The 15,697-nt window shown below is 39.7% G+C and overlaps 1 protein-coding gene across 1 annotated transcript in view; it reads right to left on the bottom strand.

The window, feature by feature from the left end:
• The window catches only part of ST6GAL2 (ST6 beta-galactoside alpha-2,6-sialyltransferase 2), a 93,625-nt gene that overhangs the window by 19,801 nt on the left and 58,127 nt on the right, over positions 1 to 15,697 (bottom strand). Inside the window, exons 3-5 of the mRNA XM_023211501.1 lie at positions 12,818 to 12,915; positions 11,337 to 11,438; positions 8,869 to 9,043 (exon numbers count right to left, since the gene is read on the bottom strand). Of these exons, the coding sequence (XP_023067269.1) occupies positions 8,869 to 9,043; positions 11,337 to 11,438; positions 12,818 to 12,915 (375 nt within the window). The remainder of the gene's footprint in view (positions 1 to 8,868; positions 9,044 to 11,336; positions 11,439 to 12,817; positions 12,916 to 15,697) is intronic.

Below are 15,697 nucleotides of genomic sequence, written 5' to 3'. Positions count from 1 at the left end.
AAAAATCTTTAGCCAGACAAAGATAAAAAGAAAGAAGACCCAGATAAATAAAGTCAGAGATGAAAAAGGAGACATAATACAACTGATGTCACAAAAATCCAAAGGCTCATTAGAGGCTACTATGAGCAACTATACACCAATAAATTGGAAAACCTAGAAAAATGAATACATTCCTAGACACATACAATCTAGTAAGACTGAGTTATAAAGAAATCCAAAACCTGAACAGGCCAGTAACAATCAATGAGATCAAAATTTTAATAAAGTTTCCCAGCAAAGAAAAGCCGAGGATTCAATGGCTTTACTGCTGAATTTTACGAAACATTTAAAGAAGAACTAATACCAATCTTACTCAAACCATTCTGAAAAATAAAGGAGGAGGGAATACTTCCAACCTCATTCTACAAGCCATCCTGATACTAAAACCAGACAAAGACACATCAAAAAAGAAAACCACAGGCCAACATCTTTGACAAATATTGATTAAAAAAAATCCTCAATAAAATACTAGTAAATTGAATTCAACAACACATTAAAAAACCATTCATCACAACCAAGTGGGATTTATCCCTGGAATGCAAGGATGGTTCAACATACGCAATCAATCAATGTGATACATTAACAAAATGAAAGACAAAAAACATATCATCATTTCAACTGATGCTGAAAAAGCATTTGATAAAATTCAACATCGTTTTGGAGCTTGCAGTGAGCTGAGATCCGGCCACTGCACTCCAGCCTGGGCGACAGAGCCAGACTCCGTCTCAAAAAAAAAAACCAAACAACAACAACAACAAAAACCCTTCAAAATAGTGGGAATAAAAGGAACATAATTCAACACAATAAAAGCCATATATGACAGATCCATAGCTAGTATCATAATGAATGGAGAAAAATTGAAAACTTTTCCTCTAAGATCTGGAACATGGCAAGGATGCGCACTTTCATCACTATTATTCAACATAGTACTGAAAGTCCTAGCTAGAGCAATCAGACAAGAGAAAGAAGTAAAGGGCATCCAAATTCAAATAGAAGCAGTCAAATGATCCTTGTTTGCAGATGACATGATCTTATATTTAGAAAAACCTAATTAGAACTGATAAACATTCAGTAAAGCTGCAGGATACAAAATCAACATACAAAAATCAGTAGCATTTCTATATGCCAACAATAAAAAATCTGAAAAAGAGATCATGCAGGTAATCCTATTTACAATAAGTAGAAATAAAATACATAGGAATTTACCAAAGAAGTGAAAGATCTCTATAATGAAAATTATAAAACATCCATGAAAGAAGTTGAAGAGGCCACAAAAATATAGAAATATATTTCATGTTCATGGGTTGGAAGAATCAATATTGTTCACATGTCCATCTGACCCAAAGCAATCGACAGATTCAATACAATCCCTATCAAAATACCAATGACATTCTTCACAGAAACAGAAAAAACAATCTTAAAATTTATATGTAATCACAAAAGACTCATTCAATAGAATGACCCAGAATAGCCAAAACTATACTGAGTGAAAAGAACAGAACTGGGGGAATCACGTGATCTGACTTCAAATTTTACTAGGTTGGTACAAAAGTAATTGTGGTTTTTGCCGTTTTTGCCATGCGGTTTATCCATTAATAAGAATCTTATTAATATTGAAGTAAGCTTGTAATAAAAGCATAGTTTAATTTCATATTAGAATGTGTTTATATTGTATCAATAATATAATTGTTCATATGTTTTGGAATTCATTTATTATAAGGAAAACAGTATCATTCTTATCTTTGATAAATTTTCTGTGTTTGTAAATTGCAAACTTCTGAAATCAGGTGTTTTTCCAACACTAAAATGACTTTTGTTGAAGAGGTTCTTAGAGTTTGCTTTCTTCAATGCTAGGTCAATGTGTTCTTCAAATTTTGAAACTTATTGTTCTTTCTCTTTAAGCAGAAAGGGAAGTCCTGTTATTTTCAGAAAAACAGGAAGAATTTATTTAGTTACAAACTAAGTATTTCTGTCCAAATCTGATTTCACTAGGAAATCTGATTTTCTTTTCCATAGGAAATAGTGCACAGATCTTACAGCACCAAAGAAAAAGCTCAGCCCTGCCTATGGGGTACTGGATCAATGACAATTCTGATGTCACAATATCTCCAGGCCTACTAACCAAGAAACATTCAGACTGGTGCACTGAGCAGAAGTTGCTTCTATACTCCTTTTCCCTTTAATATTTATTGTTTCCTTTTCCCAGCAGAAAACACATGTGCACGCACACACACGCACACACACATACACACAAACACACAGAGAGAGAGAGAGAGAGACAGACAGACAGACAGAGTTCCTAATCCAATAAGGCAAGACCATGTGATATATGAGCCACCAAAGAGACTACTGGTACTGGGCTAGGAGTTGCTAATGAAAGTGTAAAAAGTATGTTATGCTGTTTGAGAGGAAGGTGTTGGCTGAATGTTTTATTCCATTTGGGCTGCTGTACCAAAATGCAATAAACTGGGTGGCTTATAAATGACAATAATTTATTTTTCATAGTTTTAGGGGCCTGAAAGTCCATGAACAATATGCGGCAGATTCAATGCCTCATGAGGGCCCACTTACTGGTTCATTGATGGCCATCTTTCTGTTGTGTCTTCACAGTGGAAGAGGCAAATGAGCTGTCTGGGGTCTCTTTTACAAGGGCACCAATCCTATCCATGAGGGAAGCTCCACCCTCATGACCTAATCACCTCCCAGTGGTCCCACCTGCCAATATCACCTTGAGGGTTAGAATTTCAACATACAAATTTTACAGGGAGAAACATTCAAGTCGACCACACCGAATTTCATCGCCCAAATGTTAGTGAGAGAATGCCTTCCTGAAATCAACGAGAGTTGGAACTTTGCTTGCTTTTTACAAACGTATACCCCACTAATCAGTATATCCAAGAATCTGGCTCCCAACTTGATAGGAACAAACAAAAATCCACTTTTGAGGAAAACATTTACAGTCCACACTGTTATGTATGTCATTTGACAATAAGTTTTAAGGACAAAACCTGAGTTCATTAGTAAAGTGAGTAAATTTTATAGTTATGTCTTCCAAAGAAACAAAAAGAATAATTGTATTGATAATTAAAACATCCAATAATGCTGGAATAGGCCAGGCACAGTGGCTCACGCCCATAATCCCAGCATTTTGGAAGGCCAAGGTGGGCAGATCTTGAGTTCAGGAGATCGAGACCATCCTGGCTAACACGGTGAAACCCTGTCTCTACTACAAATACAAAATATTAGCCGGGCATGGTGGCATGCGCCTGTAGTCCCAGCTAGGTGGGAGGCTGAGGCAGAAGAACTGCTTGAACCCAGGAGGCGGAGGTTTCAGTGAGCTGAGATCGCTCCACTGCATTCCAGCCTGGGCAACAGAGCGAGACTCCATCTCAAACAAACAAACAAACAAACAAAAAACACATACACACATCCAATACTGCTGGAATATAGGATTTAATGTTACAGAATTTCAAAAGACAAAAATATATAAAAAGTTATAGTTTTAGTAATATGTTACATTATTTTAACTAAACATAAATAAAAATAATTATCCCACTTGGGATTGAAGATTGCAATAAGTACATGATTAGTAGTTATTCAAGATTCCTGAGTCCTCCTACTGAGCCAAATGCATATCATGTTGCTGGTACATCCATCAGTACAGAGCCTGTGGACTAGATTTCTGAAGTTCTTAAGATTCCACAAAGCTAAAAGAATGGTTCTCAAAGCGTGGCCCCTGAACCAACAGTGTCAGTATCACTTGGGAACTTGTTCGAAATGCAAATTCTCACAATCTCCAGCTACTCAAAAACTCTGGGGGTAGGTCCAGTAATCTGGTTTATGAAACTGTGACAGGCACCCTCCAAACTGACTCCATGACTGGTGCCTGCTATTCATGTTTTTGTGTAATTTCGTCCCATAACAATGGTGCTGATTTGTGTAACAAAGATAATGTAGCAGATGTGTTAGCTTACAACATCACAAAAATATTGGGCCTTCCTCCCTGCTCTTTCTCAGATCCCCTGTTCTCTGGAAGCCAGCTGCCATGTTGTGAGGATGCCCAAGCAGTGCTACGGAAAGAGGTTCATGTGGTAAGGAACTGAGGCCTCCTGCCCTCAGCTATGCAAGTGAGTCATCTTGGAAACACATTATCTAGCCTGAATCCAGACAGTTTGATTGTAACCTTAGGAGACACTGTGAGCCAGAATCATCCAACCAATCTGCTCCCACATTACTGACCCATGGAAACTGTGAAAGAATAAATGCTTATCATTCTTTTTAGAATCTAACCTTTGCTTCGCAGAAATGGTTTATTAGCACACAAACCTTTTGTGTGATTCTGACACATGCTAAATTTTGAAAAACATTGAGCTAAAACATTCATTCACTCACCAAGTAATTATTATTTGTATCTACTCTGTACCAGGCTAACAGCAGAAATACAATGATGGGCAAAACAGACACAGACCATTCCTTGATGCATTCTTTTCTTTTCCTTCATTGGACTTATCATACTTTATAACGATTTTATTTACGTCTGTCCTGCAAATTTTGGGTGGGCAGGACCCTTGCCTGGTTTCTTCACCACCAGGTTTCTGAGGCCCAGTCCTGTGTCTGGCACATAGGAAGTGTGCAATTTATATCCACTTGAGTATGACCCTTACCTTCCTTGCTCACCCCCTTTTGCCTGTATGAAAGATTCAGGCCCCAGTAACGAGGCCTTGAATAGCACTAATAGCACTACATTTAAGGGGCTCAGTAACATCTCCCTGGGAATCCAACTGCCACTGGATAATCTCCATACGAAGAAATGTCTTTTGTGTTCAAAATAGCCAACTTTTTAGAGTCTCTCTCTTTCAAACATGCAGATTCCTAAGCATGTATAAAGAAAATGTATGCAGTGGATGTGTTAGTCTGTTCTTGCACTGCTATAATAAAATACCTGAGACTGGGTAAAATATGAAGAAAAGAGATTTAATTGGCTCATAGTTCTGCAAGCTGTGCAGGAAACATAGTGCTGGCATTTGCTTCTGAGGAGGCCTCTGACTTCGGAAGGCAAAGTCAGAGTTGGCACTTCACATGTTGAAAGCAGGAGCAAGAGACAGAGTGGGCAGGAGTTGGTGCCACAACAATCTCAAATAACCAAATCTGTAGTCCCAGCTACTTGGGAGGCTGAGGTAGGAGAATTGCTTGAACCTGAGAGGCAGAGGTTGCAGTGAGCCGAGATCATGCCACTGCACTCCAGCCTGGGTGACAGAGCGAGACTCTGTCTCAAAAAAAAAAAAAAAAAAAAATCAGAAAACAACCAAATCTCATGAGAACTCACTATGATGAAGACAGCACCAAGCCATGAAGGATCTGTGCGCATGATCCAAACACCTCCCACCAGGCCCAGGTGAAGTGGGGATTACAATTCAGCATGAGATCTAAGTGGGGACAAATACCCAAACTACGTCAGAGGGTTTAGAAATATAAGTAATTGCATGGGAGACTATAAGGATGGACACACTAGTAAAGGTTTTAGTTCAAAAATATTGGAAACCAAAAGCCCTATGAAGCCAACCATGTGTGTAGCTATGTGTATATAGATGTATCTAATAAGCACATCAGTAAAGGAAGTGGGGCACACTGTTTCACCACCAGGGCAGCCCCTTGTGGATCAGAACAACCAGAGGCCGGGGACACTGCCAGGGTGATCTTTTGTGATGGTGACCGTCCTGCTGACCGGTGTACCCAGGGCTGAAGATGGGACTGTGCAAACTGAAATGTTCTAATCCCTTCTAACAGCTCTTCGATGGATTCTTTCATTCAGTAGCTGACGTTAGAGGTTAGAGCACTTGGAAACAATGAGGTGCTGAGACAACAAGTCAATGCCTTCTCAACATGACCTCAGTACATGAAGGGGGCATTTGGATAACATTTTTTGATAACAGAAAAAAAAAAAAAAAAAACAGTCACTGATTTTTCAAATTCTCATAGCAGACAGACTGAGATGTGGGTGACATCATTTTACTGCTATTTAAGGATGTCAGATAAATTATAAAACAGATTCTGGCTCTCAGCCTATTTATGATTAAGATCAAAGACGAGGGGCAAAGACTACTGCAGTCTTGTGGGTAATCAGAAGGTGCTGGAGGTTTTCTGAGCAGAACTCATTCAAGCTTTCTCCACTGCCCATCCTTGACGAGGGTTCTCACATGCTTCACCATGACAAGGCACAAGGTCCACAAATAAACCTAACAATGCCAGACCACATCTTCTGTTGCCTCTTCTATCCTCGCCCGACCCTAACCCTTACCCACAGAACACAGCCTGCCCAGTGGGAACTGAGGGATTTCGTATCAACTTGCCGTTTTTCACTCTTTTGTGACTAGCAAAACATAACAGTGCTGTCCTTCATAACTTTCTGGGACAATGGAATTGTTCTGTCTCTGCACTACCCAATATGGTAGCCATCAGGAGCATGTGGTGACTCACAATTTGAGATGGGGCTAGTGAGACTGAGAAACTAAAGGTTTCCTCTTATTTAGTTTGAAGTAATTGAAACGTAAGTAGCCATACTGGTCAGTACAGTGTTAGAAAATAATAATGATTATTAGTACTTCCATTTCTCATCTGTGGATATTCAGGGTCAGAGGATTAAGTAACTTGCCCAAGGTCAGCAAGCCAGCAAGCGGCCGAGGGGAATTCAAATTCAACCCATCCTGTGCCACCTCAACCTCTTGCAATGACATCAAACTACAGCCCCTTCTTCAAGTCAAAGAAGCCTTAAAGATAATCTTCAGCCTCTGAAACTTTAAATTCTCAGTAAATAGCTTTAAAAGGAAACTGGCTATATGTGGCATGATTTCTTTTAGCAAAAACAACATAGGAAAGTACTTTTTTTCATTTATGACTATCTAACTTGAATTTTTTAAACCACATGTTGATAATAAGTGTATCTGACAGGCCCCTCTAACTGTGCTTTAAAACTTTTGCTCTAATCAAATATTAGCCACATGAATTTATGAGAGGGTTAGGATATGAAAAAGGCTTTATTAAACTTCTGTCACATCTTGTTATGCTGTCTAGGCATTATTCTATCCTGTTTACTCCTTGCTGACAAACTAGATTATACTTTTTCTCCTAAATCAACAAGATCCTATGAAACCACACAAAAGATAAAGAATTTAGGATTTCAAAAGAGTGATTCAGAAACAAAGAGTGTCAAAGGCATGAGTTTAAAAGGGAGAGAAAAAGCTGAGCTTATGGAAAATAGTATGCAGTCATATTGTAAATTTTTTTCTTAAATTATATGTAAAATAATTCACATTATTATGATACCAAAAACCCACTCTAAAATCTGCAAGCTTCAATTCAGGATACCTGTGTGTCCTGAATTCATAACCAAACCAGTGTTATCTCCACAAGTCTTTCCTTTATTCATGGGGAACCACTGTGCAGCCCAAGAAAGGAAAAGGGTTGTAAATTCATTGAAATTGGGGAAGAGAACATTACAGTTCTTTACAGACAAAACCAATATCGTTTGGTTCTTGTGTCGGTTTTCACATTGCCAAAAGGGTCCAGGATATTCCTTAATATTACCCTACTGAGGTAATATCAAAGAGACAATGGGGTGATGAGCTAAAACACAGATAAAGAAATGAGGTAAAAACCAAAAACTCTGAGGACCAAAGCTTGACTGGAAGACAATGTAGGCCCAGTGTGATGCTCTTGTTACATAAAACCCATCTGTAGATGAAAGATGGTGTACTCTTCGGTTAAGAGAGCTAAATGAGATACTGGAACTAGTCTCATCAAAGCCCATACCAACTCATAATCTTGAAACACAACACACTCGCCTGTAGTCACAGATTCAGCTCCACAACCAAGCATGGCATAAGCTACGTGAACAGGCATGGGTGGTAGATTCACAATGCCACACATTGCTGGACATGCCTCCCTCACCTCCCTCAAGAGGCGGGGTCTATGTTTTCTCCCCTGGAATCAATAAGCCCTGAAATGACTCTGGCCAATAGAATTGCACCTGCGATGCTGTACCAGTCCCTAGGTGTTGGCCTTAAAAAACTGGCAGTGGCAGAGAAGAATTCAAATTCTTGAAATTCAAATTCTTGATTTCCTATGTTTTCGAACGTTCTCCCTGGGATCCATAAGCTGCCATTTAAGAAGTCCAATTACTTTCAGACCACCATGTAAGAGAGACTATATGCAGGCACATGGTCAACTGTCCCAGCCCAGCTGGGCCTTTAGCCATCCCTGCAAAGGGACCGGAGGGATGTGGGAGTGAAGTCATCCCATAAAGCAGTGGAATACACCAGATGACCTCCATGGATGCCATATGGAACAGAAAGAACTGCCCAGCCAGGCCTGTCCTGGCCTATAAAATCATGAGAAAAATAAAACAGTTCTTTCTTTTACACCTTGAAATTTTGGAGTAGTCTGTTACACAAGTGTTTCTTTTTTCCTTAGTTAACCTAACCTTTCCTCCAAAACCACCTGTTAATGGCTCTTACTGTACAGGTGGAACATGCCTAATCTGAATAACCAAAAGCTGAAATGCTCCAAAATTCAAAACTTTTTGTGTGTCCACATGGCACTCAAAGCAAAGGCTCATTGAAGCATTTTGGATGTTTGGATTAGACATTCTCAACCAGTTAAGTATCTGTGAATATTCTGAAAACTGAAAAAAATCCAAAATCAGAAACACTTCTGGTTCCAGGCATTTCAGATAAGGTATTCTCAAGCCATATAACATGACTGTATATTTGTTAAATATTAGATCTCATCCTGTCTGCCCCCACTCATTCCAATTTTTAATACGACACCTACCAATGAAACCAGAAGAAGGTGGGTTTGGCTGAATCTTCTCTTTAGTGTTCTCCTGGATAATATCCCAGAGCTGCCATATAAATTTAGGATGAAGAATGTAAAATGGCTGATTTGGGTTTCTCTGACGATGCTGAATATATGGAGTGAACAGGTTGTAATCCGGTTTTTTGTACCACTAAGGAAAAAGAAAAAAATCAATGCAGTCAAGTAGAAAGAACTAAACCGTGAAAGGAGACAGGGCATGGCTGGTTGATTCAAGGCAGAGGGGCCAGGCTGGGGCTAGAGGATGGGGAAAGATCACGACTCATTCCATTTACGGACACTTCCTCATTGGGATGAGGGGATGAGAACAAAGAGAGACCAGGGTGCTAGCCCTAGCAGAGATAATGCTTTGTGCTTTAGTCAAATGAGGAAAATGGACTAGATCACGGATCAGCATACCTCTTCTGCATAGGGCCAGATAATCAACACCTGGGCTTTGCAGGCCATAGAGTCGGTCGTCTCTACTCAACTGTACCATCGTAGCACAGAAGCAGCCATGGACAATAAATACTGAATGGGCGTGCTGTGGTCCAATAAAACACTATTTATGAAGGCAGGTGGTGGCTAGATGTGGCCCATGGGTGTAGTTTGTTGGCCCCTGGGGACTGGATCAGTGTATTTCAAAAGTAAGTTTTCCGAATTTCATCTATAGTGACAGAAATTGTACCGTTGCTGCCTGGGCCTGGGTTGGGGCTGGGAAGATTGACTAGGATGGATTGACAACAAAGGAACTCTCTAGGGTGAAGGAGATATTCCAGTTTTTCATTATGATGGTAGATACATGAGTATATAGATTTGCTATCATTCTTCAAAATGTACACTTCTATTTGCTTACACAATGTATGCTATTGTATGAACAATCAATAAGGATGTTTTTCAAAAAGGAAGTTTTCAGAAGCGTCTCAGCTGTAACTATGACATGGATTTGGAGAGGGTGGGTGGGAAGAAGCTTAGCTCATAGAACTCCCTTTAAACAGACAGCAGGGGTGTATAGTGGGTATACATTAAGATATTCCACTAATGAAATGGCACTGTCACTTTAAAAGCTTTGAGAATGACTGGACCAGAGTATCTTTCATAAACGAAGCCCCAAGCCATGCGGCCCTGGCAAGGGAGCAAGAGGAATGTGGGGTCAGAGCGAGAGTCGCTCCTTTACCCTCCTTCCTCTTGGGGCCTCACATGGCAGCAAAGGCCTTACAGAAAGCGGACTTGCCACTGGGAGTTTAGCACTGCCAGGTGGCCAGCTCTGTGCCCTGGGCTGGGCTGCTTCCAACAGAGGAAGAAATAAGGTCCAACAGCCAGAAACTCTCAGTCTGTTCACAAATAGCAAGAAAGCTGCAAGAGTTTAAAACCAGGGAGCCTCGGGCTGAAAAGGAAGTTGAAAAGTTCAAACACCCATCTGATGCTTGATTCTCAGTGGGAGGGTACATATGAGAATCAAAGAGCCCTCTCAAAAAATATACATCGAGGCTATATATATCCTACATTTCTGGAGATGGGGCTCTGACAGATTTTGAAAAATACTCTCCAGGTGATTTTGACTTGCACGCCTGGTCAGGAATTGTAAGTAATCATACAAGGTAAATGTCCAGCCTCAATCCGCTTCTATCTTGGGAGGTTACCTCTCAAAGAAGCAAAGATCTTTCCCTGACACTCATCTTAAGAAGGTTGCATCCTCTCTGGTCTTCACTAAACAAGTCAAAGACACTTGTTTACAGAAATGACAGCATCTCTTACTAGGCTAAATACTATCCATCTTTTCCAGTCCTCACTGAAAAACAAGCATGCTGGCTTTTCATGAAAGGTTTCACCAAAAGTAGCTGGTTGCTTGTTTAGATAGGCAATGATTTACCAGAATATCCCAAATATAACCTGTTTGTGTTTTTATGGCTAGTAATAAACTTGTTTCAGCCCTATTGCATAAAATTAAGCAGATTCAGAAGCAGAAGCCAAAGAGGAACACACTCAAGAAAAGCCTGGAACAGGCCCCATTTAAATAAAAATGAGCTGTGGATTCACAAAGTTGAGATTTTCGTGCCAATCACTTTCAATTTATTTCAAAAGGTCTTCCAACTACTTGAAAGGTAATGTAGCACCATCACATCACAGTGAAACAATTCTGAGTTTAATCAGTCAACCCTTTAGTGTAACTAGAAATTTCTGAATATTTAGATATTCTACATTTCCCCCATCTGGCTGCCCTGCCCACCAATTCTGCACAAAAGCACTTTGGCATTAGATGACTAATGTTCACAAGTGTGCCACTGTAACTGGGTATCAATGTGGTGGTCACAAACATGCATGAAATTGACACTGATGGGTACTTTCGTTGTCTGTCAAAGCTTAATCCTTGCCTAGATCTTATGATCAATTAGTCAAAGCCGTTGTCTGATGGTTGGGGTGGGCGAATCCAGGGAAACACTTACCAGGTTAAGATTTGCGGAATACGGGGCAGGATCCCAGGCCACCAAAATGACGTCTTTATACAGTGAACTGTCAATGAAGTGATGGCTGGGGTTGGTCAGAATCTGCAAACACACAGAAAAACCATTTCAAAGCCAGGGTTTGGTTTTTAAAAATTGCATTTTAAAAAGAGGTGAAAATTAAAAAGAACTAGGGCAAGAAAAAGGTGGCTCCGACTTTGTACTTTCTTCTGGGGGAGGGAGAGAGGCAGGCATTGCATGCAGAAGCACTTAAAGAATGTTTGAGGAAACTACTTTTTACAAAAAAAAAAACACAAGTTCTGACATTTTCACCAGCAATGTACTCACGTCTGGTGGTACTGAATCCAGATCCTAAAGGGTGCAACTCCCCAGCTAATTCAAGTCCCACAACCTCTTCTACAATTGCCTCCACATGTAATTTGGAGCGAGAGTTGCAGGTGTGGATGAAGTGAGTTCTGAAGGAGCCTCCAGGGCGCCAGCCACAGCCTTCCCTCTGTGGCCCTAGCTAGTTCTAAATGAGTTCTTCAATCTCAGCTGCCAATCATCTTTTTAAAATTATTGTTTCAGGAAATAACGTATTATTTTCCCTCGATTTTAAGACATATTTTTTTTAACCATTATTACGATGTACTTTTTTCTTCATATGTTAAAGTTTCTAAGTTAGAATGTATGTTACGGATGATATGTATTCTAATTTGGTGGCATTTATGTCCTCCTTTGCAAAAAGTTGTTATTAAATGAATGGCAGATTTTACAGTCAAATGACGTCTCTGAATTAAGGAAATATGGTAATTGTTTCTTACCTTGCGGCAGGCTGCCTGGTGCAGTGAACTGTGCAGAAAGCTAATCTTTTGTTCTGTAAGCAACTCACCATAAATCACTCATCACCTCATTTTTTCTACATATTTTGAAACTCCAGAAATTGTTGTGGTTTGTTCTGAGGATAATTTTGCTATACATTTGCAAGGCATTCTTATTAAGAACGTGAATAAACGAGGTATTTTCATTTCCAATTAAATAATTCCTTTTCATTTTTTAGAATTTCCAAATGGCAGACTAAAGTTGCAGAGATCTCCTACGAACTCTCAGATTTTATACTTTGCTTTTCTCCCCTTTATCCTCTGCTTTCTTTATTGCCATTTCTTCTAAGTTTAACTTTCGTCAGTTCACAAAATGCAACATACTAAGTCTATGATTACAAATACATATATATTTCTATTTCTACTGATTTTTCCTTTTAATCGTATTCATTTCCTCCTATTCATGTCATGTCTAAATTACCATTTCTCTGCAGTTTCCCTCATTAATTTGCATTAATTATAAGATTGATAGAAATAAACAAGTACCATGGTCATAATTAACCAGGTAACTTCTCTTCACTCACCCAGTTAAACTCATTTCTCTTCACTCATCCAGTTAAACCTAAGAAACATACATCCATGAAAACACTCCATCTGTCTTACCTGCGAATTAATGATGCGTACGGTGGTTTTATTCCCAACATCTTTCTCATAACCACGTGTAGGAGCAGAGTTAAATCTCAAAACTGCATCATGAGAATCTAAGGGTACATAAGTGACAAGCTTACTTTTGTTCTCTGTAGAATCACATAATCTAGGAAAAAAATGTTAAAGCAAACCTTTCAATACCTGAAGCTAATGATACACCATCAATAAAGTTAAGATGTCCCCACATGATTTTCAGAGAGTTTACTCTTCATTGAGAATGAGATCTTGGCTAAAGGAAACATCAATATGGAGATATATATGTGTATATATATATGGATATATATGTGTGTATATATATGGATATATATGTGTGTGTATATATATATATGGACGTATATATATGGGTGTATATATATGGGTGTATATATATGGATATATGTAATCTGTTCAATTATGGGTGATACTGTATCATCTAAGTGATATTTAGATACTGCTACCTTTACGGCATTCTTTACAAGTGTCATGCTTGATGCAGCCATCCTCCCAAAGCTTCCAATACATCTTGAGGGAGACTCTACTGGAGCAGATAAGGAACTAGAAGGCAAGAGCTGCTTTTTGGTGCTGATGTATGCTTAAAAAGCAAGCCAGCCCTTCAGCAGAGATTCTGCATTGAATGTTGAAGAAAGCAAGCAAGCCAGCCCTGACTTCCATGCAACCTTACGTACTGCTGCCGATGGCAAGAATACCTGTGTGAGAGCAACCTTAGAGCATTCTGCGTTAGCAGCAGACCAGACCGCTGTAGCCCCGAGGATGGGCAAGATGGAGAGACCACCAATGCCACCAGCTGCCAGGGCTCTTATGTTCTATAACCACACACTGCGCTTCACCAAAGTTGAACTATGAATGCAACATAAATCTACATCTCACTTCATTCAACTTGACAGCCCGACTTGCCCAAGTTCTCTGAATGCTGGGCTGGGAGGACCTGGATGAAAACAAGGTACCCCTATCCTGGAGGCTGACAAGGAGGTGAAGAGTGGGAGGCACAGGAAAGTGGGTTCACCTGATTTATAACTGGGAATAGGAGATATGTTCTCTTTGCATAAGGCAGTCTATAAACATACATGTGTCTTGAAATTCCTAAGAACCAGCCTGAAGAGTCAATGAGCAAGAAAGCAATTTTCTAAGGGCCATCTTTAGCTGTAAATATCTCATGCAGATTCCAAGTTCTGCCCGGAGCAAGGACAGTGCCTGTCTGTGAGGAAGAGGTGAAAAGATATATTTCTGTCATGCCCAAGGGGAGCTGCATGTACAGTCCCCGAGTCCCGCACAAGTGCCTAAGGCAGCTGCCTTCTTCCCCAGTCCCTGCTACCTGCTCCTTTGGAGTCCTCTTCTTGCTCCCCAAATAGCAGAAACTTACCATGCATGCCCCCACTGAAACAATGTGAAAAAAGGTGTCTTCACTGACAAGCCCTGAACTAAAAGAATTCAAAGTCCAGCTTTAGCACCAAAATTAATCCACTTTTGGAACACGTGAATGCACAAAGTGTAGGTGGCTATGTCATCAAAACCCTGCAGTGTTCTTTTAGGGGAAATTTTGCAGGAGTTGGCAAACTATGACCTTCTGGCCGAATCTGGCCTGCCACTTGTTTTAGCAAATCAAGTTCCACCATAACATAGACACATCCACTGCACACGCTGTCTATAACTGCAGAGTTGAACTGCTGAGACAGAGACAGCGATATGGTTCACAAAACCTAAAATATTTACTACCAGGCTCTGCAAAAAAGTCTGCCAATCTCTAGATTCACGGGGATCTAATCTATGTATAAATGATGCCAACATACGTAAATGCCTCCAAGTTAAAACCTGTTCTTTACTTCACAATTTAAGGATTTGTTCATACTTTATTGAGATAATGGATTTATTATTTATTCTTATTGAATAACGTTTTGTCAAAAAATTCAAATAATATTTGAGGTGGAAAAACTAGATTACCCAAAACAGTAGACTCTTGAAATTTATTGATAATCCAAACACTTTTTAGGCATATGGACTATATCTACTGATATTTACCATACTAGAAAGTGAAACAGGGAATTTAAAAATGTCTATTAATTTATTTTAAAATAGAGCTTTTTCAATTTAAAAAAAACCCCTATATTTTCAAAAACCAAAAGAATACTGAGAGGACTGGCAGCGTCTGAAATGTTTGCAAGTCTCTTTTAGGTCTGGGTTTTTAGAAAGTTGGTTTCTCATATCTGCTTTTGAATTCAACTTGTTGCAATATGTTGTTTTATGTGAAGTATATGAAGGCTCAGACACATTGTTGAATTGAGAGAGCTATTTAAAGAATCCTTCCAAAAACTGTGAATATTCTTCTTTGATACCTAATAAAACTCTACAAGGGCTAGTTTCTTAGGGTTGGTTATAATTTGGCATCTGAAACCTGTCAATGAACTTTTTGTGCTCCATTACATTAAAACTTGTGGTCTATTTTTCTCTTAAAATGGACCTTTCACTCATGCGTAATTGTATAATATTGTACAATGATCACCTGAAAACTACCAGCTAGGCATAGTTATATATAAGTTATATATATACATGTTAGGCAGATCTTCCAAATGGTGATGCATTTGTTATAAAGAGTTGAAACAGGCTGGGCGCGGTGGCTCAAGCCTGTAATCCCAGCACTTTGGGAGGCCGAGACGGGCGGATCACGAGGTCAGGAGATCGAGACCATCCTGGCTAACACGGTGAAACCCCGTCTCTACTAAAAAATACAAAAAACTAGCCGGGCGAGGTGGCGGGCGCCTGTAGTCCCAGCTACTTGGGAGGCTGAGGCAGGAGAATAGCATAAACCCGGGAGGCGGAGCTTGCAGTGAGCTGAGATCC

The sequence above is a fragment of the Piliocolobus tephrosceles genome, chromosome 15 (assembly GCF_002776525.5).
Source record: "Piliocolobus tephrosceles isolate RC106 chromosome 15, ASM277652v3, whole genome shotgun sequence".
Lineage (NCBI taxonomy): Eukaryota > Metazoa > Chordata > Mammalia > Primates > Cercopithecidae > Piliocolobus > Piliocolobus tephrosceles.
Note: the sequence above shows the minus strand (reverse complement) of the source record. Positions and strands in the feature narration are given on the sequence as shown.